Raw genomic sequence first — 24,445 nt, 5'->3', positions numbered from 1 at the left:
AGCCAGAAATCAAAAGGTTAAGTTAGAACAAATATTTTCCCTCGTTTTAATAGAGCCTTTTCCGGTAGAAACTGACTTGAAAGAGTTTGAAAGACGCAAAATAGTCCCGTGAAACTGACACTTATTTGAAGACTATATAAAATAACTGAAGTTATAAGAGTAATAAAAAATTTAATTTTCAATATCTTTGGAATAAAAGAACTTTTATAATACCCTTACCGTGTTTCACAATTAATTTACTCTAATCCATTATTACATACATTGTGTCCCTACGTTTCCTAAGGGTTTTTTTTAATTTGGTAATCTAAACTTAAAATCTACTATTGTAATTCTTCAATATCTTCGCTGTAGGATCGCATACAAGCTAACTGTAGCTTAGAAATTATTGTGTACTAGTGTTGAAATAAATACAAGAACTTTGATTATAATTAGGGATGCACCGATATGGGTACAGCCGATATATCGGCTATTCGTGGCCGATATTAAATTTTTTTATCTATCATAACTGTTTTATATATCACAAAATCATTATAAAAGACTATTTTATTCATATTTTTCATTAAAAAAGATTTCAAGAACATATTCGAATACGTTTCCATCACAAATCGAAGTTAATTAATTAAGAATATTTTTATTTTTACGTTTTTCCAGAAAATATTTTCCTTATACCGGTATCGGGCAATATCGGGTTAAACGAAGCCGATATTGGCCGATACTGATATTAGAAAAATAGGCCGATATATCGGTGCATCGCGCAAACGTAAAGTTTCGAAGATGAATGAAAAATTCACGCGCTTCGAAAACTTTTGAGCAGCTCGAGCCCATGCGTGAATTTTTCATTCATCTTCAAAACTTTACGTTTGCGCGCTACTCACAGTGAAATATTATTTTGGGCGCGTGCAGACAGCCATGAATTAAACTATTTATTTACGTTGATTATTTTATTAAAACTAGCGTTAAAATTAGGGGTCATCCATACATCAAGTGTTTCGTAACTTCTAAACAGCGGGCCAAATCGAAAAAAACCACCCTTTTTGAAACACCCTGTGTAGTAGTAGCACTCCGTCTTCGTAGTTTTGGTCGCAAATTTCATCATTCGAAAGTGCCATTACTCTATACAGTCAAGATCAAACAACAACTGGGACTCTCTAAATAAATCATTCATCGAGGCCGGTCAGAGGTCACCAGGAGTCCAGGACCCCAGTTCAAATGAGAAACATTTATAGAAAATTGTGACCCTTACGCAAAATAGACATTGGGGGGGGGGGGGGGCAACGGTCAGAAAGACCATCTGGAAAAATATAACTTTTTGCAAATCTGTTAGGTTATAAATAAATGTGTTTTGAATTTAGTGCCATTTTTTAGTTTTACATTTGGCTTATAGATGGCACTTTGTGTTCTTAAGCTATTGTTGTCGTCTGCTTCTTGACTTGTTTCCCTTAGTTAGTTAATATATTTAGTTATGATTCTAAATCCAATTTAAATTTTAAATGATTAAAACAGTAGAACTATGATATATAAATATGACTTGCAAAGGACCTATCACCAGTCCACCATTAATAGTGACAGAACTTTTACAAGTAAGAAATATTCTTCTTCTTGAAGTTGACTCGCCAAGGCTAACGATACCAAATTATTCTAGTTGATAAATTTGGGTATTCCTTTGGCACATATCACTTGGCCCAGAGTATCGATGATATCAGACAAATGGATCAGTATTTGTCATAGTGGGAATTCTAAAAAGTAAACATAAAAAAACTTTCTTGAATCTAAAAATTTCAACTATTTACGTTTTATTAGCTTAACATCTGGTCATAACACTGTTGTAACAGTCTTAAACCTTCACCATTCTCTTCCTCAAACATGGGAAGCAAGCGCCACTTGTGCCAAAATGAATCCAGTCAAACCAGTCATAGCTCTTCGTGGTAAATTTTTCAATTCTTTGTTATTGAAAGTTAACTCCTATTTATTCAAATATCTTCAAATAGCTGGCCAGCTCTTCCAAATTTTTAATTTGGAAACTCGAAAATGTTATCAGAAATACAAAATGTCAGCTCCCGTAGATTATTGGACGTGGATCGACCATACTGTCATAGCTATAGTCACCGAATCAGCTGTTCATTTATGGGATACAAACTGTAATAATGTTTAAAATTTGGAAAGAAACACTCTGTAATGTAAAATCTCTGTAGATGATGTTCCTAAAAGATTATTTTATCGCGACGCACGTCTTATCAATGCTCAAATAGTCAATTGCGTTGTAGACCCAAGTTACAGATGGATCGCCGTGTCTGGTCTATTTCTTGAAGTACTTAAGTCTTTCTTTGTATAATTGGGTTAGAAAATTCTTAAATTTTGTTTTTAAACCATAGGATAACAAAGTTGCTGGGGTAGCTCAAGTTTATTCTGTTGACCAAAATCTAAGTCAAACTTTCGAAGCTCATTGGGTGAAATTAATAAGTGGAAAACTACAAGGGAATGCCAAACCAACTACTATATTAGTAGTAGCTAGTCGGTGCTGGGGAAAATCAGGAAAAGTACGATGAATAATTAGCTTATTGTAGGTTATTTTCATAGAACATCTTGACTATTTTGGTAGTTGCATGTGGTTGAATTAGGTCCACACGTTCCAGGTAACTTTGCTCTCTCTGTCCGTACTGAATGTTTGGAATTCAATGACCCTTGGGATAGATACGATTTTCCCATTTCTATACAGGTAATTTTTTAAAAGTCGTTGGTTTTCCAAGTGTAAGAAAATTAACATTTTGAACGGGTAACAGGTTAGCCTAGCTATGGGTCTGGTCTATGTAGTAACCAAATTCGGTTACATTTACATATGTGACTTTGAAACTGCGGTGCCTCTGTGTTGTTGCACAATCTGCCCAGATATTGTATTTACAACGGCTCTGAATCAAGAAACTCAAGGAATAGTTGCAATTTCAAGGAATGGGCAGGTATAATTTATGCTTAGAAGTGGGAAGAAAACAAATTATGGTTAACTCAGTTTTTCACCATAGGTTCTTTCAGTAGACCTCAAAAAAGAGCATTTAATCAAGTATGTTGAGGAAGTGGTAAAAAAACCTCATATCGCTGAACGACTAAGTAAACTAAATTAACCCAGTTTCACAACTAGCAGCGTTGTTATTCACGCTATACATTATGACTTTAAGCCAATTTTTACACTAAAGCATTTTAAAATTGAGTTTTCACTCAAATGTATTGTGATATATTCGAAATCTCTTCATTTATAGCTTAGATCTGATTGATGTTTAAGTATCTATATATTTATATAACTTGAAACAAATGAGGTTCTTAATTTTACAATGTACGATGTAAAGTTGGAGATAATAAGAAACAAGTTTACCGAGAGAATTAAACAATTTTTAATTCCAAGGCTGACGCAAAGAGTTTATACATTTTTAGAATCTTAATTTCTGGAAGAACCACTTGTTCTTTCCCGTCTTATATCTCTCTTCAAACTTTGATTTAACATCTTGCCTGGCCTTCATCTTCTTCGAGGGATCTTTCAGAATTTCCTTGTTAACCACAGACTTGTCGAATACGATATCAACCAAGTAACGGGTGGGCATTAGGTGATTGTAGTTTAGAACCTTGATGAAAGGCTTGATTTTACTCATCTTTGCAACCTTTTTCTTTCCCATCCTTCTGGTGACTTTCCTGGGGTAACGGTCGATGCCAGCGACCAAGGCATGTCCATAAGGCTTGTCCGAGGTACCTTCGTCGTTATTTTTCACAATCACGGCTTTTCGACCGGAATATTTGCCACTAAGTATTAAAACTACTTTACCGCCTTTCATAATTTTTCCCATTTTGAAAGTTTTTAATTGAAACGCCTTCTAAATTTCGATGAAGACGGATTAATGTGAGAGAATCGCGGCGCGTGAAAACGCGTTTATTATTAGGCCTGTAAAACGGAAGAACCGTGGCCGGGGCACAAAAAACATAACTTCCGGTAATACGTACCCAGCGCCACTCATAAGTCATTTTTTACTAACCCAGTTGATTCCTTTTTTAAATTTTTCAATTTGGATTGAATTATTTTAATAATCAATCAAGTAAATTAGTTGTAGAATTATTTTGTCATATTTTTTACGATTATATTAGTAAACAGAATCTGTTTTGGTGTAATCAAAGTTGGCCGTGCTGGTCGGCCAACTTTGATTACACCAAAGATTCATGTCTTTCTTAACTGTCTGCATTTTATTCTGCCACAGGGTCCAGTAAGCGTCCACATTATTCAGTGAAGGAAGGAAGGAAGCTCAAGGATTAAGAGGATGGTGGTTTTGAAAGCGACTAGTTCGTGCTTTAATTTATTTCGACGAGTTATTTTTAAGCAATTAAAAGTAAATTTTTCTTTTAATAATAATCGACCTAAAGATGGATCGTTTTCGTCTTTATATATATCGGGGCGTTATGGAGACAAACTTTACCCAACTGTAATACCTTATTTGGATCTCAGTTATTATGTTTCAAATTATAAAGAAGTGTTAGACAATATAAAACGTAGAAATCAAAATATATCTTTAGACGAGTCTTTTAAATCCAAGGTCGTTCAATTAATGAAAATCAATTCGCAAATTGATGAAAAGTTTTCAGAAAAACATGAACTAGAAGATAAAATAAGAAATTGTATAGCTGGCTCTTCAGATTATATGGAAATGACTGACACAATGTTGAATATAGGGAGACAGATGAGACCATTTATTGATGAAAAATGTGATCTCGAAGAAACTGTTATACCTATCATTTTAAAAGTCCCTAATACTATTCATTCTAAAGTAACAGACAAACCCATAGTTATACATGAATCAGGATCCAAACCATGTCTAGTAAATGTTAAAAGTCATATTGACTTAGGACTTCAAAATAATTACATGAAGTTAACCAATTTCAGTCCTAATGGATATTATTTAATAGGTCCTGTTGCGCAATTAGAAGTGTCCTTAACACAACTTTTTGTTAAAAATCTAAAGTCTTTAGGTTTCAATTTTGTTTCACTGCCAAATATAGTTAAATCTGCCATAGTTGAAGCATGTGGCAAGAGCCCCTTTGAAGCAAATGAAACACTTCGTATTTATGATAAGAAAACTAAATGGGGCAATTATTTACACGTAGTAGGCAGTGCATCATTAGAAGCCTTTGGGTCTTATTTCACTAGAGTTAGATTAGCCATGGAAGATCTTCCAATCACGCTTTTTAGCGTTGGTAGAAAATACCACATAGAAAATGCATCCCAATTTAATGAACCCAACTTATTCAAGCCATTTCAATCCTCTGAAATTGGCATGTGTAATGTGTCTCTAAATGAGACTGACTCACTTGAGAACTTTGACAAGATGTGTGCCAATATTCAACGTTTCTTTGAACATTTGGAAATGCCTTTCCGGATTTCTCAGGTCTCAACCCAACAGATGAATTATGTCGAAAGTTTAAAAGTGAACTTCGAAGTGTGGTCCCCTTTCCTGAAAACTTACGAAGTTTGTGGTTACCTCTCATTGTATGGACAATATTTAAGCAGGAGACTTAGGATACACCACAATGAACAATTTTCTAGTCTTTGTACCGGTAATATTAACATTACAGCTTTGATAGCTTGTATTGTGGAAAATAATCAAAATTCTAAAGGACAAATAATTTTACCTAAACTTTAAGCTTAATTCAAATAAAAATTGCAAATGGCTTCCACTAGACATTTTTTACAACTTTATTTATCTCATACATCCTACAAATCCAGTATTCACTGAAAAGAAATACTAAATTTACCATAATTTATCAAAACATCAGATGGAAAATTAATTTAAATGTTTAAAGAAATTAAACATTCTTTAAATTCTAGCTTGTGTTGAAACAAAGATATCCAATGAGAGAGGGTATTTGTTACTGTACAAAGATAAATGATCTTCATAATAAGAACGTTTCTAAATTTTATTCTTTATTACGCAGCCGTAAATGTAGCTAAGAAATCTGTAACAATCTTCTTTAATTTTGCATCAGTAGCTTCGCTAATTTTTCCCTCAGTGGCAATGGTAGCCAAGAGGTCCTTGTGAGAGGTTTGGACAAGCGATAAAAACTCTTTCTCAAATTGGTTAATCTTAGATGGATCCAATTTGTCTAGGTAGCCTCGGACACCCGTGTAAATTACTGCAACTTGGTCTTCAATAGCCATTGGTACTTTCAGGGAAAAATACTAATTAGTGATCAATTAACAAAAATAATTAACTGTAATATAATTACGATATTGTCCTTGTTTCAGAAGCTCCGTTAAACGAACGCCTCTATTTAACAATTGTTGCGTCGATGCATCCAAATCCGAACCGAACTGAGCAAAAGCAGCTACTTCACGATACTGGGCGAGTTCCAGCTTCATGGATCCAGCAACCTAAAAGTTACAGGATAAAAATATAAACTTTAACACTGAATATATATATAAAATAAATTTCTGATAGAGACCTGTTTCATGGCTTTGGTTTGGGCAGCTGAGCCGACTCGGCTTACAGACAAGCCTACATTGATAGCTGGTCGAATACCTTTGTAGAACAACTCTGTTTCCAAAAAGATTTGCCCATCCGTGATAGAAATTACATTAGTTGGAATGTAAGCCGAGACATCGCCAGCTTGGGTTTCAATAACGGGTAAAGCAGTGAGGGAACCGCCACCAAAAGTTTCGTTCATCTTAGCGGCTCTTTCCAACAAACGAGAGTGGAGGTAAAATACATCTCCTGGGTATGCTTCACGACCAGGGGGACGTCTCAACAAGAGAGACATTTGACGATAGGCAACAGCCTAGAAATAAAATAAATTACTAATTTATTTTTATTGGTTAAAAACTTTCAAGATTACCTGTTTGGATAAATCATCATAAATGATAAGAGCATGCATGCCATTGTCTCTGAAGAATTCTCCCATGGCGCATCCAGAGTATGGGGCTAGATATTGAAGGGGAGCAGCATCGGAAGCCGTGGCACTCACCACAATTGTATATTTCATAGCATCTTTAAACCAAACACTGTTAGAATACAAAATTTAAAGTAATGAAGCCTATATAATATACCAGAATCAGTCAGCCTCTTAACAATTTGAGCCACAGTACTCCTTTTCTGACCAATAGCTACGTAGATACAGAAAAGTTTTTTCTTTTCTTCACCACCTTCATTAAACCTTTTTTGGTTAATGATAGTGTCAATAGCGATAGCGGTTTTGCTATAAATAAAACCAATTTTTAGAATTATTAATGTTCAATTTAATACTTGGGTGCTAATATTATACCCAGTCTGCCTGTCACCAATAATCAGTTCTCGTTGACCTCTGCCAATTGGGACGAGACTGTCCACAGCCTTAATACCAGTTAACATAGGCTCTCGTACAGAAATTCTGGGTATAATACCAGGAGCCTTTACTCCTACACGGGCTCGTGTTTTGCATCCCAAAGCTCCCTTTAAAAAAAGAATGATTAAATTTAATCCACTGCTTTAAACCAAGCTAATAATTACTTTTCCATCAATGGGGTTGCCTAAAGCATCAACAACGCGACCTAAAATTTCCATACCAACTGGGACATCAACGATAGCTCCAGTTCTTTTGACAATATCTCCTTCCTTGATCAGTTTGTCATTACCAAATACTACAATACCAACATTGTCAGGTTCCAAATTCAAAGCCATACCCTTTCAAAGAAATTCATATCTTAGCCATTTGCTCAACCTAAAACATTTCTATATCAATTCAGTACCTTCAAACCACTAGAAAATTCCACCATTTCCTCTGCCTGAATATTTTTAAGTCCGTAAACACGGGCAATACCATCTCCGATGGAAAGGACTCTGCCTGTTTCTTCCAAATCTGCTTTTGATACATGACCAAGGATGCGTTCTTCCAGAATAGAAGAAACTTCGGCGTTTCCTTAAAGGGTAATTGGTTTTTAAAGATATTTACTTTGGTAAATGAAGGCCATGTTGATATTAATTTACCAGGTCCAGCTCCTAAAACTTTAGAAGTTGATAATGATCGGATTGTGTAAGATGGGGTACCATTGAGAAAACTTAGAACCTAGAGGTTGAATAATATTTATTTTAATTGAAGATGACTTTGACCTATGAGGTTAAAAATAGATACTTGGCAGCCTGCCAAAATAGCCTCCCCATGCTTGTAAATTTCCTAAATTTCAAATAGCTATTTAGATATAAATACTGTATTTAACTAATAATTTATCTCGGTTTGTTTATTTAATGTTAGAAACTTAGAATGCAACTTTATATAAATTTTAATATTAAAACGGCAAAACAACTTCCCCTCAATGACCGCAATATGACCTACAGGGATGTCGAATTTTAGGTACCAAGTCCCAAATACTTTTAACGCTAATTTTAAATAAAATGGGTTTTATATAAAAATATACCTTTGGAGAGGTTCGTGGAAGTTGCCTACAAAGCAGATTAGCTAATCTTACTGGTACGAAAGCCATGTTAAACTGATTTAACTAATTTTTGGGGGGAATTAAATTACAGATACCGGTGCCGCGGTGCGCGACCTTTACTAGTCCACACCGAAAACCAATCACAGGGGAAGCACACTCGCAGGCGAAAGCGAGTCCCTTTTTATACTCTTCTGAACCCCGTATCACGAAATATGTAAACCAATGATAAGTCTATTTTTTGGCGGGAATGATTCGGTGCATTTTGGCAAAAATAAATAAGCGAAGTTGTTAAGTTAAGTCTTATTTTAATCTTAGTACATTGACTTAAAATTTACATACAAAATTAATTAACAAATCAAAGGTAACAATAATCAAATTTCGAAAATGCGATGTTAATTTTACAAAAATTCTAAAGTAGCTTTCGCTCTTTCAATTTCGTGGATGAAGGAATAAAACTGTGATAATGAAAGTTCTATAGTTATGTTTTCTAAAGCTCCATTTCCTTTGTCAAGAACAAGTTGTAGTTGTAAGAATGTGGTACCAGCTTTTTTCAATTCGCTAGAACTTGCGACAACGCCGAATTTCCAATCCATATCGACCAAATTGTTTATTACGATACCACTACTATTTGAATTTTGATTTGAAACGGCAGAGTCGCTACCCATGTTTCGGCGGTGTTTCTCTCCTGCAAACCAAAAAAGAGGCGGATTGGAGATTCTGTAGGAAATTTGAAACACTTGAGCACGAATCACACAAGGCCCTATAAAACTAATGCAATATTATAGGCTTACGATTTAAATATTTTTCTCCAAATCACCAGTAAATTATCCGCTATATAAACAAAATTATTACCGTGATAAATGAATGAATTGTAATAGAAAATTAGCTAAACGTACTCATTAGGCTTGAATAACGTATGAGCTGGCCCGCTGCCGCACCGGTCACATCGTGACAGTGATTTGCCTGTAATTAATCCCTGCGCGGAAACGATATATTGTCTCTTTAACTTAGCAAAAATAAATAAAAGCTCCAATATTTTGCAATATTAAGAATTATAAATTATTTTTAAAGACAAATACGTTTTCTATTATAAATTATTATCATTTTTCAAATTTACAAACCTAGGACTACTTTTTTTAGGTTTTCGACTACTGCGCCAATCAGCGCAATGTTTGTTGTAAATCCTAAAAGTAGTAGGGAAAACTAGAAATCGGAGGCTGTTTTGCACTTTAAAAAGTTTAATTTATTGGTTATTGAAATCATTCACTAATGTATATTAACTAACATTTTGAAAAATATGAAGAATAAATGTTGTTTTGTAGGTAATTAAAACTTATGACGATTAATATAATATACTTTTTCTAAAACTTCGTTGTATTGCATTCCAAAGGGGCCTAAGCCTTGGCTCAAACTTGCAGAAAATAAAATACAGCAGGTCTGTCGTGTCACTTCGTATAAAATTTAAGAATAGTTATATCTTTTGCAATGAGAGTTAGTTCATTTTCTATGTTTAATACTACTTTGCATTTCATATTAATTGTATTTTGGTATATTTAGAATACGAACTCTTGAGTGAAGAATATTTCATAAGCCTTGTCAACCTGTCCTTGAGTTCTGAGCTTCTGCTTATCAAAATATTAGGGACTTGGTTAGTTTTTTTAATTTTCACATTTAATATGTTAAATAGCCTTACTAATTACAATTTGCTCCTAACAGATTACCTTTATTCTAAAAAAAAATGTGATTGCTTTAACGTTCAACTTACTGCAGTAATAAACTAAAGAATTAAAAAAAAATGGATCCAGATCAACCTCCAACAACTCAACCGGGTGAAATGGTTCTTGCCAAATTTGAAACTCTTCCAAATGAAGAAAATATGGAAATGGAAGTGGGACAACACATGGAAGAACAAGTTCTCGGCTACTTGGAAGTTCAACCATCTCAGCTTCAAGCTGTTCAAGAAGGCGGGACAATTTATTTTCAGTCCGATGGGCTTGAACTTGATGAACAATTAATTCTGGCTCAAGGTGGTGAAGGCGGGGAGATAATTGTTGTGGTTCGGACAGATCAAGATGGAATGAGTTTTACTGGGGAAGGGGGTGAGAGTGCCTTAAGAGCGGTGAAATTTGGTGATCTTGCTGGTTTAGCCCAACAGATGGGTCTAGCTCCTGGCACCAAAATTGCCCTTCAAAGTGACGATAAAGATGATGAGAGTGGAACAACTTACCTAACTTACGAAACGACCAGTGAAGATTATGCGCATCAAATGCAAGATACTCTTCAAACAACGGATATGGGTATACCCGGGAGTGAAGAAAGTGAAACTATAACATTGTCACTTTCTGACAATACTGTTAGTGTCTTGTCAGTTGGTGATGAAAATCTGTCAAAAAACACTTATTTGCAAGAGCATGGTGAAATGACTGAAATTCCTGTCAGTGTCGCTGAAGATGGAACACTTACCCCACTTAGAATCATTGAAAAACCTAATGATGGTACAAACTCAGAAGACAATGGTACAATTATGCACATAGTTGATAATGTATCAGAAGAAGCTGCGAGAGAAAATCCTGATCAGTGTTTCATTGCTGTTGGAGTCAATGGGGAAGAAATAAACAATGTCGAAAGCTATAACGCCGCTCTTGCCCAAGTTGTTGAACAAGAAAGACGCATTAATTCGCCATCCAAACATCCAATTGTGGTTCGCTTACCATCAGCTGCTGATATGGCCAAAGATACCAACGAAACTGCTCAAAGTGATTCTCAGGCTTCTGAGGAATTACCCCAACACGAACAGACCAGTCAATTAGCAACTAGTAATGGTGAAAACCAGTTGTATCAAACCACAATAGTCACGAATGAGAGTGGACAACAGCAGGTTGAATATCACCTTGTGCAAGCGTCGGACATCACTGGTGATGGTGAACCAGACATCCAACCGGCTGAATGTTATGGCCAGTGGTCTGCTTTAGATAATGCCAGCCAATCACTCATTAATGAGCAATCGAAATGCGAAGAAAATGTAACTAATGCGGTTAATGACATTTCAGACAGTATTAAAACATCTTCAGAGTCAAATCAAGATGTTTTTGTACCTAAAACTCCAACTGACAGTGTACAACACCAAGATCCTCCTGTAAACGAGACTCTGAGAAGCATTGAAGAGTTTTTAAGGACTGGAGAAACTGGGGAAAGTGATGATGAACCTCCAAAAGTGGACAGTAAAACACTGGTACCAGAGAATATGGAAAAGAATAAAACCGAATCAAAAGAACCCCAATCGGCACTTCCAATTGTTGAAAATCAGTTAGAAGAAAACCTTCCTACTGATACTATTGAGAACAATGAAGGAACGATACAACATATGGTCATGGAAGGATTAGGTGAAAATACCACTAGTTACGTTGTTATTGACATAGACAATGCTCCGGAATTTGCTAGTGCAATTGGAAATAATATCCAAATGGAAAGTGTAAATTTTAAATCGGTCGTTAATGAACATGGTCAAAGTGTTGGCATTTTAGAAACAGCCAATGGAGACTTAGAAGTTATTTTAGACTCTGAATCTTTAGTGCCTTCCACAAACGCATCATTCACTAAAGTGAATCACGATGATGAAATGTCTGCTATTTCTAATCATACATCCGCAGTAAGTGAAGCCCTAACACCTCAATTACAAAAAACTTTTCAAAAACTGTTAAGCACCCCTGAAAAGAGACCGCAGACCTCTCTTGAATCTGCTTCTTACCAACTAAATGTCTCATCCACTAAAAGCAAAGTTAACTCAAAATCTCAGCCTGATGGTGAATTTTTAAAAAAAGGCAGTGGTTACGAAAAACCGTTGAAACTTCAGAAAGAAAGTGCTAAAGAAAAGAAACCTACGATATTTGACGTTGGTGCATCTATGGAGGATTTTAAAGTTAAAATTCCCACAAGACAATATAGTAGAACATACAGTCGTAAGAAAACTACGCCACCACCAGTTTCTCCATCCACCAGCACCAGCAAAGAGGCTCCTCAGATGACTTTGGCTGGAAATGAATTTAATAGGAATGATATAATTCTTGTCATTGAACCGAATGAAGAGGTAGCCAGAGGATATGAAAGAATTGATTTAAGTAAAAGCGATATTTCCCATCATATTGATCCTAGTAAAATGGAAATCGTGATTGAAAGTGTTGATCCTAATAAGGATGAAAAGGTAATCTATGAAACAAAAGTTGATGATGTCAAAGAAACGGATAAGGCTTTGGAAAAGGAATCTGATCAGCCTAAACCAATTGTTAATGATACGAAAGTAACAACTGAAGAAAAGGAAGTTGTTGATAATAGTACTGTTTTGGACATCATAGAAAGCCCAATGACAGAAACTCTAAAGGATTCAGACACTGCTGTAGATGACGAAATTCTATCTTTTGCTGTTTCTGAAGAAATTAAAGAAAGCAATTCTTTAATGCAAGGTGAAGAATTGCAGGAAGTGGCTGAAGAAAGTTCTGAATTAACCAAAGAGACTACTCTCGAATTTCAAGAATCTCTGGCAGACACAACTCCAGAGCTAATGGAGACAACAAAAGAATCATTGATTATAACAAATGACGAATTAACTCCCGGTGATAAAATTTCCACCGAAGGTAATGAGGATATTTCTCAAAATATCACGCAAGAAGAAGTACCAATTCCTGAGGCACCAACTAAGAACCCAATCATGAGTACTCCTTTGGAAACTGTGGTAGAGGATCCTGGAGAAATTATGGAATTACAAGAACCTTCAAAAGTGGAAGAAATTCCTGATGAAATTTTTAATGCTCCCAATGATGCCACAATATTACCGGAAGAGTCTTTAACTTTATCACAGCATATTGTAGATGAGCCTAAAGAAATTGTTTCTGAAGACCACAAAGATAATGCATTTATACCTGAAGATCCTGTTGATGAAGCTCAAAAATCACCTACAGCTCAAGAAGAACATCTTGATGTTTCTCTAGGTGTTGTTGTTGGCTCACCTCAAGAAACAGGGTCTTTACCCGAAGAAGATGTTTTCACTCCCTTAGAACCAGTTGCTATTCCTGATGAAGAAATTCCAGTACCGCATCATCTTACTGAACCTCTTGTATCGCAAGTGGCTTCAACACCTAAAGAACCTTCGGTGGCAATTAGAGAAAAAGAATCTCTTGAAAAGGAATTTATAGCTATTGCTAAGAAGTCAGTTGCTGTTGCTAAAAAATCATTGCCAGTACCAATTGCTAAAAAATCAGTAGCTGTTAGAAAAACTAGAACCAGAAAGAAGGATTTGTCAAAAGACTTAATGGAGGTTTCAAATGAAGAGAGTGAAAATGATAAAGCTTTGAGTGAAATTGATAGGATGGAAAGTGAAATTGAAAATGAAATTCAGGATAGTTTATTAAGTGCAAACAAATCCATCAGCGCTGATGAGGAGCATTCGCAATTTGGTTTAGATCAAGATGAAAGTATGAATTATGATGATGACATCATGAAAGGGTCTGTTGTCTTGGACGATAGTCAGTTGGGTAGCATCAAAATTTCAACTAAAGACATGGATGGGAAAAGAAGTAGAAAGTCACGAAAAAGGCATTCAGACTCCGAAATAGAGAAGGAGATCAAGAGAGCCAGATCGAGTGAACCACGACAAAAAGCTTCTACATCTGAAAGCGTTACTATAACTACAGAAAAAAATATAAAAAGAAAATTGTTTACAGCTGGTTCTAAGAAACTTGGCAGGCCAAAGAAATCTTCAACCAGTGGCAAAGCGTATCAAAGCCAAGATGAACTCTTTGATGAATTGTTGAAAGATTCATTACCTAGCACAGGCAAGAAGAGGAAAATGGATAGTAAAACTAAGAACAGTAGTGCAGATCCAAAAAGAAGACGGACTTTGCCAGCTCGGCTTCCGAATGATTACGCTTCCTCTGATGAAGATGTTGTTCTTAGTAACTTCTTTCAGTATCCAGAAAAGAAATTCAAATCAATTGGTCAAGGGAAAAGGGGCCGTGGCCGAAAAACTAAAGTTTTCCAAAACCAAGGCTCTTCTGATGAAGAAGAAGTTATGATGAGTAATTTAAGAATTTATCCCGAAACTTTCAACGACTCGTCCTTCAAAAAAGGCCGAGGCAGAGGAAAAGTGAGAAAAAGTGGGCAATCATCCAGCTATGCGAAATTTCAACAGGAAAATCAGGGAAGATTAATCAAATCCGATCCATCTAAAAGAGGTCGTGGAAGACCTAGAGGCTCCACATTTATTAGAAGAAAACCAAATATGGGCCATCGCTCTCAAGTCAAGAAACAAAAAGAATGTAAAATACATTACTGTTATCAACAGTCCAATCCTGAAAAGTCCCACCAGATTTACACTTGTAAAGAATGCCATTTCAGAACGTCTAGGATGGCTAATATTATAAGGCATTATAAAGACTGTTCTCTTGATATGTTCCCATTTAAGAGTAATAGTTTGGGAGAAAGAACACCGACTAGGTTTAAACTTGACGCAGCATCTGGAAGTAAAAGCTTGCCTGATAACAAAATCTTTAGAAGACTAGAAACCCCCAAGAAAATGTCACCCACAAAAAATGACAAGAGTTCCAAGTCAAGCAAAGCTAGAAGACCCGAGGATGCTAATGCTTCTAGGGATGAAAATTCTATTGGGTACAAAAGAGAACTAGCTATTCTTTTGTAAGGAAATGTACTTAATTTATGTAAAATCGCACTTCTTTAGAACTGATGATCAGGAAATGTCCGATTCTACTCTTGATTCAGATGAGGATGATAGCTACGACATTGAAATGAAAAATAGTGCGTTACACGCTTACAAATTTTGATTCTAAATTAATGTAGATTGGGTATACTAATTAGTTTTAAAATCTAGCATTTGGTTTCGCTGAAAATGATGTTGTATGGGCTGAATGGAGAAATCAACACTGGCCTGCATTGGTATGGGAATTTAGTAGCAGCAAATAATTTTTTGTAGATTTTTAATGAGGCTACATGTCTTTTAGGTAAGAAAAATTTATCCCAGACAGAAAAAGGTGTCAATTTTCTTTATTGCAACACCGATGCCATCTAAAGGGTAAATATACCAATATAATTGGAAAATTTTACTTAGCATAAATTAACATTACTTTTATTTAGGTTCTCAATGCATGTTCGTAAAATCACAAATTTTGATGATGCTGCCAAAAATAAAGATTTTCTTGTAAATATTTCATCCCTTAATAAATTAAAATGTGGTTTTGGAGATGAATTAATTTTTTTTTTGAATAAAAAGGAAAAGGGTTTTTCATTACAAAATAATAATGATCAGCTCGTTAAAGCTGTGCAATTAGCCGAGGATTATTTAAGGAAAAAGTGTCTTGGTCTGAAAATGAGTGCGTTACAGTTTTTCAACGATCCGGAAGGTAAATTGTTGAGCTAAAAATTATTTACTGCTACTGATAGTTCCCTACTTTTTATAGCTGCCAAACAGATATTATCAGAGCTCGAGGAATCTGTGGAAAATCAAGCATCGGATCATAGCGACTCCCATTTAAATGATCCATTGACTCCAATTGCAATTATTGACTTGGACAGGTTAACGAACCCCGCTGGAGAAGTAATGGGTGATCTAGATGGGGAGACAATGGACGAGCGTTCAAAAATGTAATATACCTTTTATTTTTGAGTTTTAAGTCTTTAATTTTCAATTGCTTCTACAGAGAGGATGAAGCTGAAGCCGCAAAAATGATTAAATTCATCATGGATGGAAATGCTGATGTAAGAAGGTTGAATTTCTTGTACTTAAGTTGAAATATTGATAGTTTCTCTGTAGGAGCACCTAATACAAGTTTATAAAGAAGATGTCAAAAGTGAGCGGCATCGACTCTTCAATAGCAGCTTGGATTCCGAGAGGGATTGTGTTAAACGAGCTTCTATTTATAAAGGCGTTATTAAAGATGAAATTAAAGTAAATTTTGTTAAAGTTTTAGTAACCATTAGTCATGTATGCTTTTGCAAAATTTGGGTTTCTTTCGTAGAAGGTGGAATTGACTCAGTACTGTATGGATTTGTTCAAAAAAAGACTTAGCCCAGCCGCAAATTTTGACGTAGTAGCTTACGCATACGAAGTCATGGCTACTGAGGTAATTTTAGTGTCTTGTTTATATGCTTTTTTTCCATTAATATTGACTGACTCGTCATTTCTTCAGGCTATTTTAAAAGCAATTTCGCTTTTAAGCGATGTTACGTTAAAAGAAGCTGAAGAAATATTTGTGAAGGATGACATGGACAAAACGCAGTGCATTTTTGCTGCTAATAGCAAAACTGTCAGTGGTGTTGTGTTTGAGGATGGTGCAAAAGACCCTGTAGCCGTAACTGGGGAAGAAAATGACGATATCGCGGAACCAGAGTCGCGAGAAACATGTCCAATATCACCAACTGAACTACCAACATGAAAGATCACCGTTTATCGCGATATTAAGATTTAAAAAAAATCATTTGTTTTTGACATGCGGTCATCCATTATGGAAAGTAAATTTGTTAGATTTTTGACTTACAAAAAATTATTCACCGTTTAAATTGTCACAGACAATGTCATAGATCTCACGCCTTGTTGGGTTTATGTTTCTTATTTGGTCTATTGTTTTTATTATCCTACCTACAACCCCCCCCCCCTCTTTATTTTTTTCTCCCAGTATTTATCTTTGATTTGCCAATTGATACTGTCTTAAATTCTTAATATACGCAATTTATTCTACAATTTACCTTAATAAATATACAAAAGATTTTTGCGTTTAAAGCTAACGCATTTTTTACTCTTCTGTGCAATACACGTATTTGGAAGCGTGAAAAGTGTACATGCAAATTTTTGGACCAAATGATATTTTAATTATCTAGCCTTTTTTGTTCATTGGTTGTTATACTCCTTTATCAAATATTTGGCTTGGCTCCTTAGCGAGTGTAATTCATTGTATAATTGTTATGTAAAGGAAAAAAATGGTTAGCTTTCAATTTTTAACCGCAAGCCCTCTTCTCCATCTGGTTTAGAAAAATCATTCATATCACAACTTGTGTACAGAAATTCATCCTTCATCATTCATGTATTCATAATGGATCATCATTTAGCTATTGTTTAAAGCAAATGGCAATTTCTAACCTATAACTGCTATAGCGTATAGTTTTTGAATGTCTCGCTCATGCTATGGAGCTCTTGGGAAAATATTTGAAGGAAATAGAAGCGATAGACCAAAGAAAACATGCTCTGAACCAGTTGTAGGGATACAAATTGCGCTAAAATATTTTAATGTTTAAATTACTGGCAGTTATTGAGAGTTGAATAATATAAATGTGGTCCTTTTCAAAAAGCGGACTAGACTTGGCCAGAAATTTCACTCCGCTTCGTGTTTACATGAGAAACTGCGAAGAGAGTATTTACGAACATTCTACCTTGAAGAGTAAAAGACAATTTTAAATATTTTTCTTGGTTTTGCGTGCTGTTTTTAATTTTTGTCAATTATGAAAAAAAAATTTGTTTAAGAAAGACTGGTGATTTTGAAATGGTTGCCACGTAATGTACATGTACTACTGATATTGTTGAAATTCTATCATCCTTAAGTGTAGTAGGGCGGTGCATTTACACGCTACATTTCAATTCCCCCTTGCTACTGTATACAGTTTGTCGCAAAAATAAATGTAGGTTTTAATAGAATCATTTAAATAGTCTTCAGAGAAAGTCAACATAAAAAGAAGTGTTTAAAAAAGCAAAATTATAAATAGATAATTGTCACCTTAAAACAAAAATCTTTTCTAAAAGTTCTGGTTCTTAAATTGTATCCTTGCTTTTTCCAATAATAAAAAACACCATTATTGTAAAGCGGATTAGACATTTAAAGAAATTAAGAGAAAATTTTAAAATAATTTTATACAAAAAAGTAAAAAAAAATTGCTTGTACAAGTAAAATTTTTTAAAAGTGATAACAATAAGTTAAACAATATTTTTAAAACATCAAACTACTTAGTTACAGGTAAATCTAAGACTGGTGAAGTGGTTAAATGAATTAAACTTAATGCGGATGGCGATTTGTAAATATTTTCACTAGAAATACCCTTCCTAATTTTATTTCTTTTGATAGTTGGTGAAAAATATGCATCCTTGCTGGGGCTTTCCTCCGAATCCCCATCGTAGGTTTTGTCAGGACTGTTCTTAGCAGAAGGAACCTTTTTCAGACTGATAGTCAAATTGTGGCTGTTTGAAGGAGAATTGACAACTTCCCATTCCATTTGCTCTGGTTTATTCTTCCTGTAGGAACGACTTAGTCTGCCTAGTGGTTTTCTCTTTCTAATAGGCCATCTTGAGGTAAGGCTATCGCTGATTGGAGATCCACTATTTGATTTGAAACCCTGAATAGCTGGACTCAAAATCTTCTGAGAAATGAGACATGGCACTTTAGTGCTTGTGATATCATCCGACTCTTGTTCATTAGGAGATCTAAGCACTTTCCTCCGTTGAATTTCTTCAGGAGATGTGTTCAGTTTTGAATACAGACTTAAGATAGGAGACCAGCTAGTTTTGGTAAAAGAATTTTCGATTCTTTTTGGGGAAACTAAATTAGTATTAGCTGATCTCGATTTAACAGGAGTCATTGGAACACCAGTTTTAGTTTGGGTTTTTCTGGTTTGGCTGGGTAGTTGGTATTTTGAAGGTCCAAGATCCAGTGGCTCTTGTGAAATTTCTTTACATTTCATTGGCATTTCAATTACTGTAATGGGTAAATCTAATATTGTTTCAAATGCATTGTCAACTAATTCTTTTTGTTCTGAATTTTCAGAATCCTCGGTATCAGTACTTTCATCCAAATTATACATGTCATCTTCAGTAGGCTTTTGAACTTGTTGAGGATTTAATTTCAATGTCTCTTCTAAAACGTTCTTAATTTTAGATCTAGTGTGAGAAGCTGGAGAAAATTCATCGCCTGCTATGAAACACGCACTCTTTGATCTGGTATTCTTGGCAGGAGAATCATCACGCTTTGCATTATAAAGTTTTGATTCTGGGCTCTTGCACAAGTCTAAATTACCAGCTAAATTGCGTATGCATTTGTTCAAACGAGGTGAAGATTTTGGACTAAGTTTTTTCATATATATATTAAGTAAGGGACTTTCCAGTCCGTAATTGTGTGAGTTGGAAATTGAAGCAATGGGACTTTCAGTTAACATAGTTGATAAGTTCCTTGAAAATGATTTCTTTGGTTTGGGAGTATTTTCACCCCTAACAGGAGTTCTTGTATTTTTAATGCCAACCGGACTTGGCATGAGATCCTGAAACAGAAATGATGGTCCAGGTGATTCATTAGATTGAAGTTTCTTCTTAGTGGTTGTTGGTTTTTTCACTGGGGAGTATACATCCAACAAACTCTTCCTTTTAGGGGTAATTCCTTTAGACCTTGGTGTATGTCCTGGGGAAATATTATTTTTTTATCATTTCCTTTAAATTAGTATCTTTTCACATACAAACCTTTTTTACTAGGAGTTTGATTATACGTATTTCTTCTTGTAGCTGATCTAGGTGTTCTCGGTGTAGTGGCTGATAAATGACATTACATTACTGTAAATTAAGCCTGAAAGTTTTATAATTTAACTTACGAGTTTTTCTAGGGGTTCCTCTTAGCTGTTTCTTGGGGTTCTCTGACTTGGGCATAGATTTTTCCTGCTTAAAAAGATTGCGACAGACTTTTCCAACTTCGGTTTTACTCTTCTTTGTAGGTCGCTTCTGAGAAGACCTAATTCTTGAGGATGACCTTATTCTCCTTTTGGCGCGATTCTTAGTCTAATATAAGTATGAAAAAAAAATTACTTATAAACTTCATGTTTCTTGTAAAATACGTTTTACTTTAGGAGTTTCTTTTTTCTTGGCTTTATGGAGCACTTTTTTAGGAACTTCAATTTGTCTTTGAATCTGTGACTGCATGAGTGATGGATGGCGAACAAGAGTTTTTCGATCCATATTTTTCTGACTGGCCACACTCGGTATGGAACTTGTGCCCAAGGAAGAGCATGAAGGATGAGATTTGTCATCAAAATCAGAGTCCATCGATGATTCTTGGCTATCAAATAATGGTACATTCAATTCTTCTCCTATTTCCTCTACAATACTTCTTAGCGATTCCCCATAGCTATGGAAAAGTTTATTATTTAATTTATTAGAAAATAATAACAAGGAGAGTTCAAGTGGCAAATCGTACTTTTCTTTTACAACGTCGTTGAGAAATTTGTTTAAACTCTGAGCACCCTCAACAAATGAAAGTGTTCTTAGCAGAACAACCACCTATAAATAGAAAGTTTAGAGTTAATTACAATAATTATTCCAGCCTCCTAACGCATAAGATTTTAATCACATTATTGCAACAATTTTCAGAAGCTGTATCTCTTTGTAATATCGTTTCTAATTCCAGTCTGAGCAAAACTTGAAGTTTATACTCCATCAATCGCCGTGATTTTTTCGAAGGAGTTTCGTATTTAGCAGAGATAGTTTTCGCATCCATTAACAAGTGTTTCTCCGCTAATTCTTCAACATCAACCTACAGAATTATTTAAAATGTTATTAGGGCACTAAATTTTTTTACATGATCCATACATTTTGAGATTTGGCAAAATGACTTAGAATGTTGATTATGGTTTGTGTGCTTGTTACTAAGCATTTTGCCCCGCTGGAGACTTGATTGTACATTTCTTTTAAATGGGACATTACTGTTTCTTCGGTTGAATCTGTGGAAAAATTTGGGTTTGTGTATAACAAATTTTTGGTGGATATTATTAGAAATGGGAACACCGTTACCTTGATTTATATCAATATTTAGCAAGAAAGTGGGGTTTGATTTGGAAACTGATTTTTTTTTGGAATTAACTTTCTTTTTGGGACTTGACTTATCTGCATTTTTCATAGACAAGCTTCGTTCAAGTAAAATTGAGCTACGATGCGATAGATTGGCACTGTAACTTTTATGGATAGTTTTATTGCTTTTAGAACAAACCAATTCTAGAAAAATGTACACATCATAAGATAAAGAATACGTTTTTATAAAACAATATTCACCATCAGCAGAGCGAAGTTTACGATTAATTTTAGATTTCGGAGACATCACTGTAGATTTCCCTTTGGTATTTGACTGCACTATTTGTTTCAGTTTACCAATTATAGAACTATCGTCAAAACTGTAATTTGGGTTATTCAATTGAGTCCTGTAATGAAAAAACATTAATAATTTTAAGTGGTTTGTTCAAATAACATTTAGTTACTTTACATTGAAACACTAGTAGTAGCAGCCCATTTTTCTAGTGCAGCGCAATTGAAGGAAGAATATGAAGGGTTCAGACACCCATTGGATTGTTTATTGCAAATTTCCATAACTTTAAAGGAGGTTTCACAATTTACAAGATCCAATAGATATTTTTGGAAGTCCTGGTTATTAGGATAAATTAGGCAGGCTGCGGAAGTAGTCACAGGACGCAGTAGACCAAATTGAACCTCATCACTACTTTTGCACTTTACAATCTAATCAATGATAGACATACATGTAGTAATAGCAATTATCAAACAGTTTACGGTTAGTTTAAAAATATACAGGTTATTTTACCAGAACTGCATTTTGTGAGATACTCATCAACATCAAAGCAGAGAATGGGGACTCGTTAGATTCAATAGGAGTGACGGAGAAAGTACAACCAGTTAGAAAAGGAAAAAGCTCTGGTGAGAGTTCAACACTGGCTAATATAGTTATACTAGCTTCATTTTCTAAGCAATCCAAAATCCGTCTTTCAAAAGCTTCTGTATCCATCCTAAAAAAATTAATTCTTTTAACATTTTTTATCCCATACTAATGCATAGTAAGGCAATAACAAACCATATTGTTGCTACTCTAATTTGGCAGATTACGCTCTCATCATTGGTTTTCAGAGGCAACTGTAGGGTTTTAAATTTAGTTATCTTTTTTTTTTGAAGGCAATTACTGAGGATGATCGAGATTGGAATAAAGGAATCTTTTCGAATATGGTGAGTCTTATTTTGATATTGAAGATATTCATCAGTAGCCAAATATTGTATCGGAATGACCCCAAATTTAGAAAAATCTTGTAGTTTAAACATTTCAGAATTAAACTTTTGAATGGGTTGGTTTGTAGTTATATCATCCAACCAAAAAAGATCTATATTAGAGTCTTTGGTTAGCATAGTGTAGAGAGACTTTGGGGTTAATTGTTGAAATATGTCAGTATCTCTATTATAAATATCCACATGGTAATTTTGCAGTGGTGAGATTACAAATAAGTAATTTTGTGATAGTTTATTCACACTGTAGCCATTTTTGGAGTGTAATTTGAACCTTGGGGAAGATTTTTGTTTTCGTGTTATTAGCACTGGGGATGATATATCTGGGACATCCCAATTAAAGTCTGTGCATACTTGACTAAGAGCTTGCTTTAAAGTGTTTTTAAAATCTTTCTGTGATTCATTGCTGTTTTTAGTCTCTTTTTTTTGTTTTGCTCTCAAAGTAGCAAAGAGGTGATTAGTTTTAGTAATGAGTTTCTCTTCAAATTCTTCATAAGTTATGAGGTTAAATGCGGAAAACAGCCGTTTTTCCATAATTTGAAATTCCGGTCCTTGAGAGTTGAAAAAGACATAACCCCATTGCAATCTGTCTAATTGTTCTACTTGATCATAGCCTAAATGGCATAGTAAACGTAGAACAGACAGTCTCACACAGTGCGTCTCACATTCTGGGTCCTTGACACTGAACTCACTTTTCATACATGATTGTTCATCAATAAGAAACACACACCTTACAGGTACCATCATAAGTGGTTGATTTTATATAGTAAATAGCAAGATTTTGCCTAACTTTTCTATTAGCCAATAGCAGGTAATGGCTCTCATTATTCCAAAAAACAGTAATTTTGATTAAATTAGAATATTAAATATACTTTAAACTCTAACTAACAAAATATAATTTAAATACCCTTAGTATTAAGAGTAAACAACAAAAATTCCATCCGCGCAACTCGTAAAATTTCAAATTCGTTAGCTCTTTTTTTTTTTCAAAATGATAGTTTACGTTGGTGCATACAAGTAGGATATATAACCCTCCATGGTGCATATTTCATCGGGGCCTTGACACCAGTGCTCTTGGCGAATGATTCGTGGTAACTTTAGGCTAAAATTTTAAATAAATGAATAACAAAGTTTTATAAGCTATTACTAAATATAATCCAATAACGGAAATTCAATATTTAATGACCGTGATCCAATCATTCTGTCGAGCAGCACAAAGAAAAACGTCTTTGGTATTGGTCATGTCAGGAATAGAAGTTCACTTACCTCCTATGCTTACCTCCGTTGCTCTTTTTAAATTTTTAATATCTAACTTTAGACGGAAATTAGACAAGTTTCGTGACAAATTTATTGTCCAAAATGTTTAGTGCGATAACTAATAAATTGTGGTTTCGTAAATTTATTTTCTGAAAAATCTATTTTCCGACCGACTGTTTATTTATTTATTCACAATTTACAGATTACCATGCCGTTCAATACAAATAATACTTCGTACTTTCATCTTTCTAGAAGTAAATAATGAGTAGGAAAGTATGATAAGAGTCAAATTAGGGTGAAAATTAAGATACTAAAAAAAACAGGAAATAATCAATAAAGAAGAATGTAACTAATGTATGATTGACACAAATGATAAGGGAAGTAATAGGGTACGTTAAGTAAATTAACAGTCAACGGAAAAAAACCCAAGGGATTTATATTATCCACCGATGAGCTTTTTCTTCATAATGACGTAAGTTGCTGAACGCTTTTATTCAGTCCACGGTGTTTTTTTTAAATGGCGTTGAATTTATAGTAGTTTTACGTCAGTAATGACGTCAGTCAACGGAAAAACCTGAAGCCGATTGCCTTCGGTGAGCAACCGATTACCATCATGACGTCAAAACCAGAAACGCGAAAAAGCGTACAAAGCCGATGTCCGCGAT

The 24,445-nt window shown here is 34.7% G+C and overlaps 7 protein-coding genes across 8 annotated transcripts; 3 read left to right on the top strand and 4 right to left on the bottom strand.

The window, feature by feature from the left end:
- The first annotated feature begins 1,419 nt into the window (after positions 1-1,419).
- LOC149922947 (clathrin heavy chain 2-like) lies at positions 1,420-3,362 on the top strand. Its single transcript, XM_090163474.1, has 9 exons — positions 1,420-1,580; positions 1,643-1,743; positions 1,801-1,925; positions 1,989-2,138; positions 2,193-2,308; positions 2,373-2,537; positions 2,600-2,716; positions 2,781-2,954; positions 3,018-3,362. The coding sequence occupies exons 1-9, from the start codon at positions 1,524-1,526 to the stop codon at positions 3,114-3,116; spliced, it is 1,104 nt and encodes a 367-aa protein (XP_090019600.1). The 5' UTR covers positions 1,420-1,523; the 3' UTR covers positions 3,117-3,362.
- Positions 3,360-3,944, bottom strand: RpL27 (ribosomal protein L27). The gene has a single exon (XM_090163475.1). The coding sequence runs from the start codon at positions 3,828-3,830 to the stop codon at positions 3,420-3,422; it is 411 nt and encodes a 136-aa protein (XP_090019601.1). The 5' UTR covers positions 3,831-3,944; the 3' UTR covers positions 3,360-3,419.
- Positions 3,945-4,240: 296 nt separating this feature from the next.
- On the top strand, positions 4,241-5,707 carry Slimp (Seryl-tRNA synthetase-like insect mitochondrial protein). Its single transcript, XM_090162108.1, has one exon. It carries the CDS (start codon positions 4,296-4,298, stop codon positions 5,670-5,672), a length of 1,377 nt encoding a protein of 458 aa, XP_090018234.1. The 5' UTR covers positions 4,241-4,295; the 3' UTR covers positions 5,673-5,707.
- On the bottom strand, positions 5,702-8,596 carry blw (ATP synthase subunit alpha blw, mitochondrial). Its single transcript, XM_090162107.1, has 10 exons — positions 8,417-8,596; positions 7,989-8,067; positions 7,751-7,920; positions 7,512-7,685; positions 7,288-7,454; positions 7,073-7,221; positions 6,862-7,013; positions 6,472-6,804; positions 6,256-6,400; positions 5,702-6,192 (listed from the first exon to the last, which is right to left on the bottom strand). Exons 1-10 carry the CDS (start codon positions 8,480-8,482, stop codon positions 5,957-5,959), a joined length of 1,671 nt encoding a protein of 556 aa, XP_090018233.1. The 5' UTR covers positions 8,483-8,596; the 3' UTR covers positions 5,702-5,956.
- Positions 8,597-8,736: 140 nt separating this feature from the next.
- On the bottom strand, positions 8,737-9,383 carry LOC149922943 (COMM domain-containing protein 7-like). Its single transcript, XM_090163550.1, has 3 exons — positions 9,331-9,383; positions 9,226-9,265; positions 8,737-9,151 (listed from the first exon to the last, which is right to left on the bottom strand). The coding sequence occupies exons 1-3, from the start codon at positions 9,332-9,334 to the stop codon at positions 8,833-8,835; spliced, it is 363 nt and encodes a 120-aa protein (XP_090019676.1). The 5' UTR covers positions 9,335-9,383; the 3' UTR covers positions 8,737-8,832.
- Positions 9,384-9,629: 246 nt separating this feature from the next.
- On the top strand, positions 9,630-18,290 carry LOC149922942 (uncharacterized). Of its 2 annotated transcripts, none has more exons than XM_090163980.1 (14): positions 9,630-9,756; positions 9,825-9,925; positions 9,992-10,082; positions 10,151-15,094; positions 15,165-15,241; positions 15,315-15,379; positions 15,445-15,515; positions 15,578-15,641; positions 15,714-15,843; positions 15,901-16,084; positions 16,141-16,198; positions 16,254-16,388; positions 16,459-16,563; positions 16,630-18,290. In XM_090163980.1, exons 4-14 carry the CDS (start codon positions 10,230-10,232, stop codon positions 16,873-16,875), a joined length of 6,000 nt encoding a protein of 1,999 aa, XP_090020106.1. In that variant the 5' UTR covers positions 9,630-9,756; positions 9,825-9,925; positions 9,992-10,082; positions 10,151-10,229; the 3' UTR covers positions 16,876-18,290. The 2 variants fall into 2 exon arrangements, with proteins under 2 accessions (XP_090020106.1, XP_090020107.1); XM_090163981.1 differs by having other exon boundaries at positions 9,637-9,752.
- Positions 18,291-18,321: 31 nt separating this feature from the next.
- LOC149922941 (treslin-like) lies at positions 18,322-23,835 on the bottom strand. Its single transcript, XM_090163982.1, has 13 exons — positions 23,803-23,835; positions 22,321-23,625; positions 22,054-22,255; positions 21,721-21,971; positions 21,513-21,658; positions 21,255-21,455; positions 21,054-21,184; positions 20,815-20,997; positions 20,662-20,744; positions 20,310-20,592; positions 20,063-20,246; positions 19,935-20,003; positions 18,322-19,875 (listed from the first exon to the last, which is right to left on the bottom strand). Exons 2-13 carry the CDS (start codon positions 23,268-23,270, stop codon positions 18,431-18,433), a joined length of 4,128 nt encoding a protein of 1,375 aa, XP_090020108.1. The 5' UTR covers positions 23,271-23,625; positions 23,803-23,835; the 3' UTR covers positions 18,322-18,430.
- Between the last annotated feature and the right edge of the window lie 610 nt (positions 23,836-24,445).

Source organism: Leiobunum rupestre, chromosome 11 (genome assembly GCF_980474605.1).
Source record: "Leiobunum rupestre chromosome 11, qqLeiRupe1.1.hap1, whole genome shotgun sequence".
Lineage (NCBI taxonomy): Eukaryota > Metazoa > Arthropoda > Arachnida > Opiliones > Sclerosomatidae > Leiobunum > Leiobunum rupestre.
The sequence above is the reverse complement of the archived record's forward strand: the minus strand, read 5'-3'. Positions and strand labels throughout refer to the sequence as shown.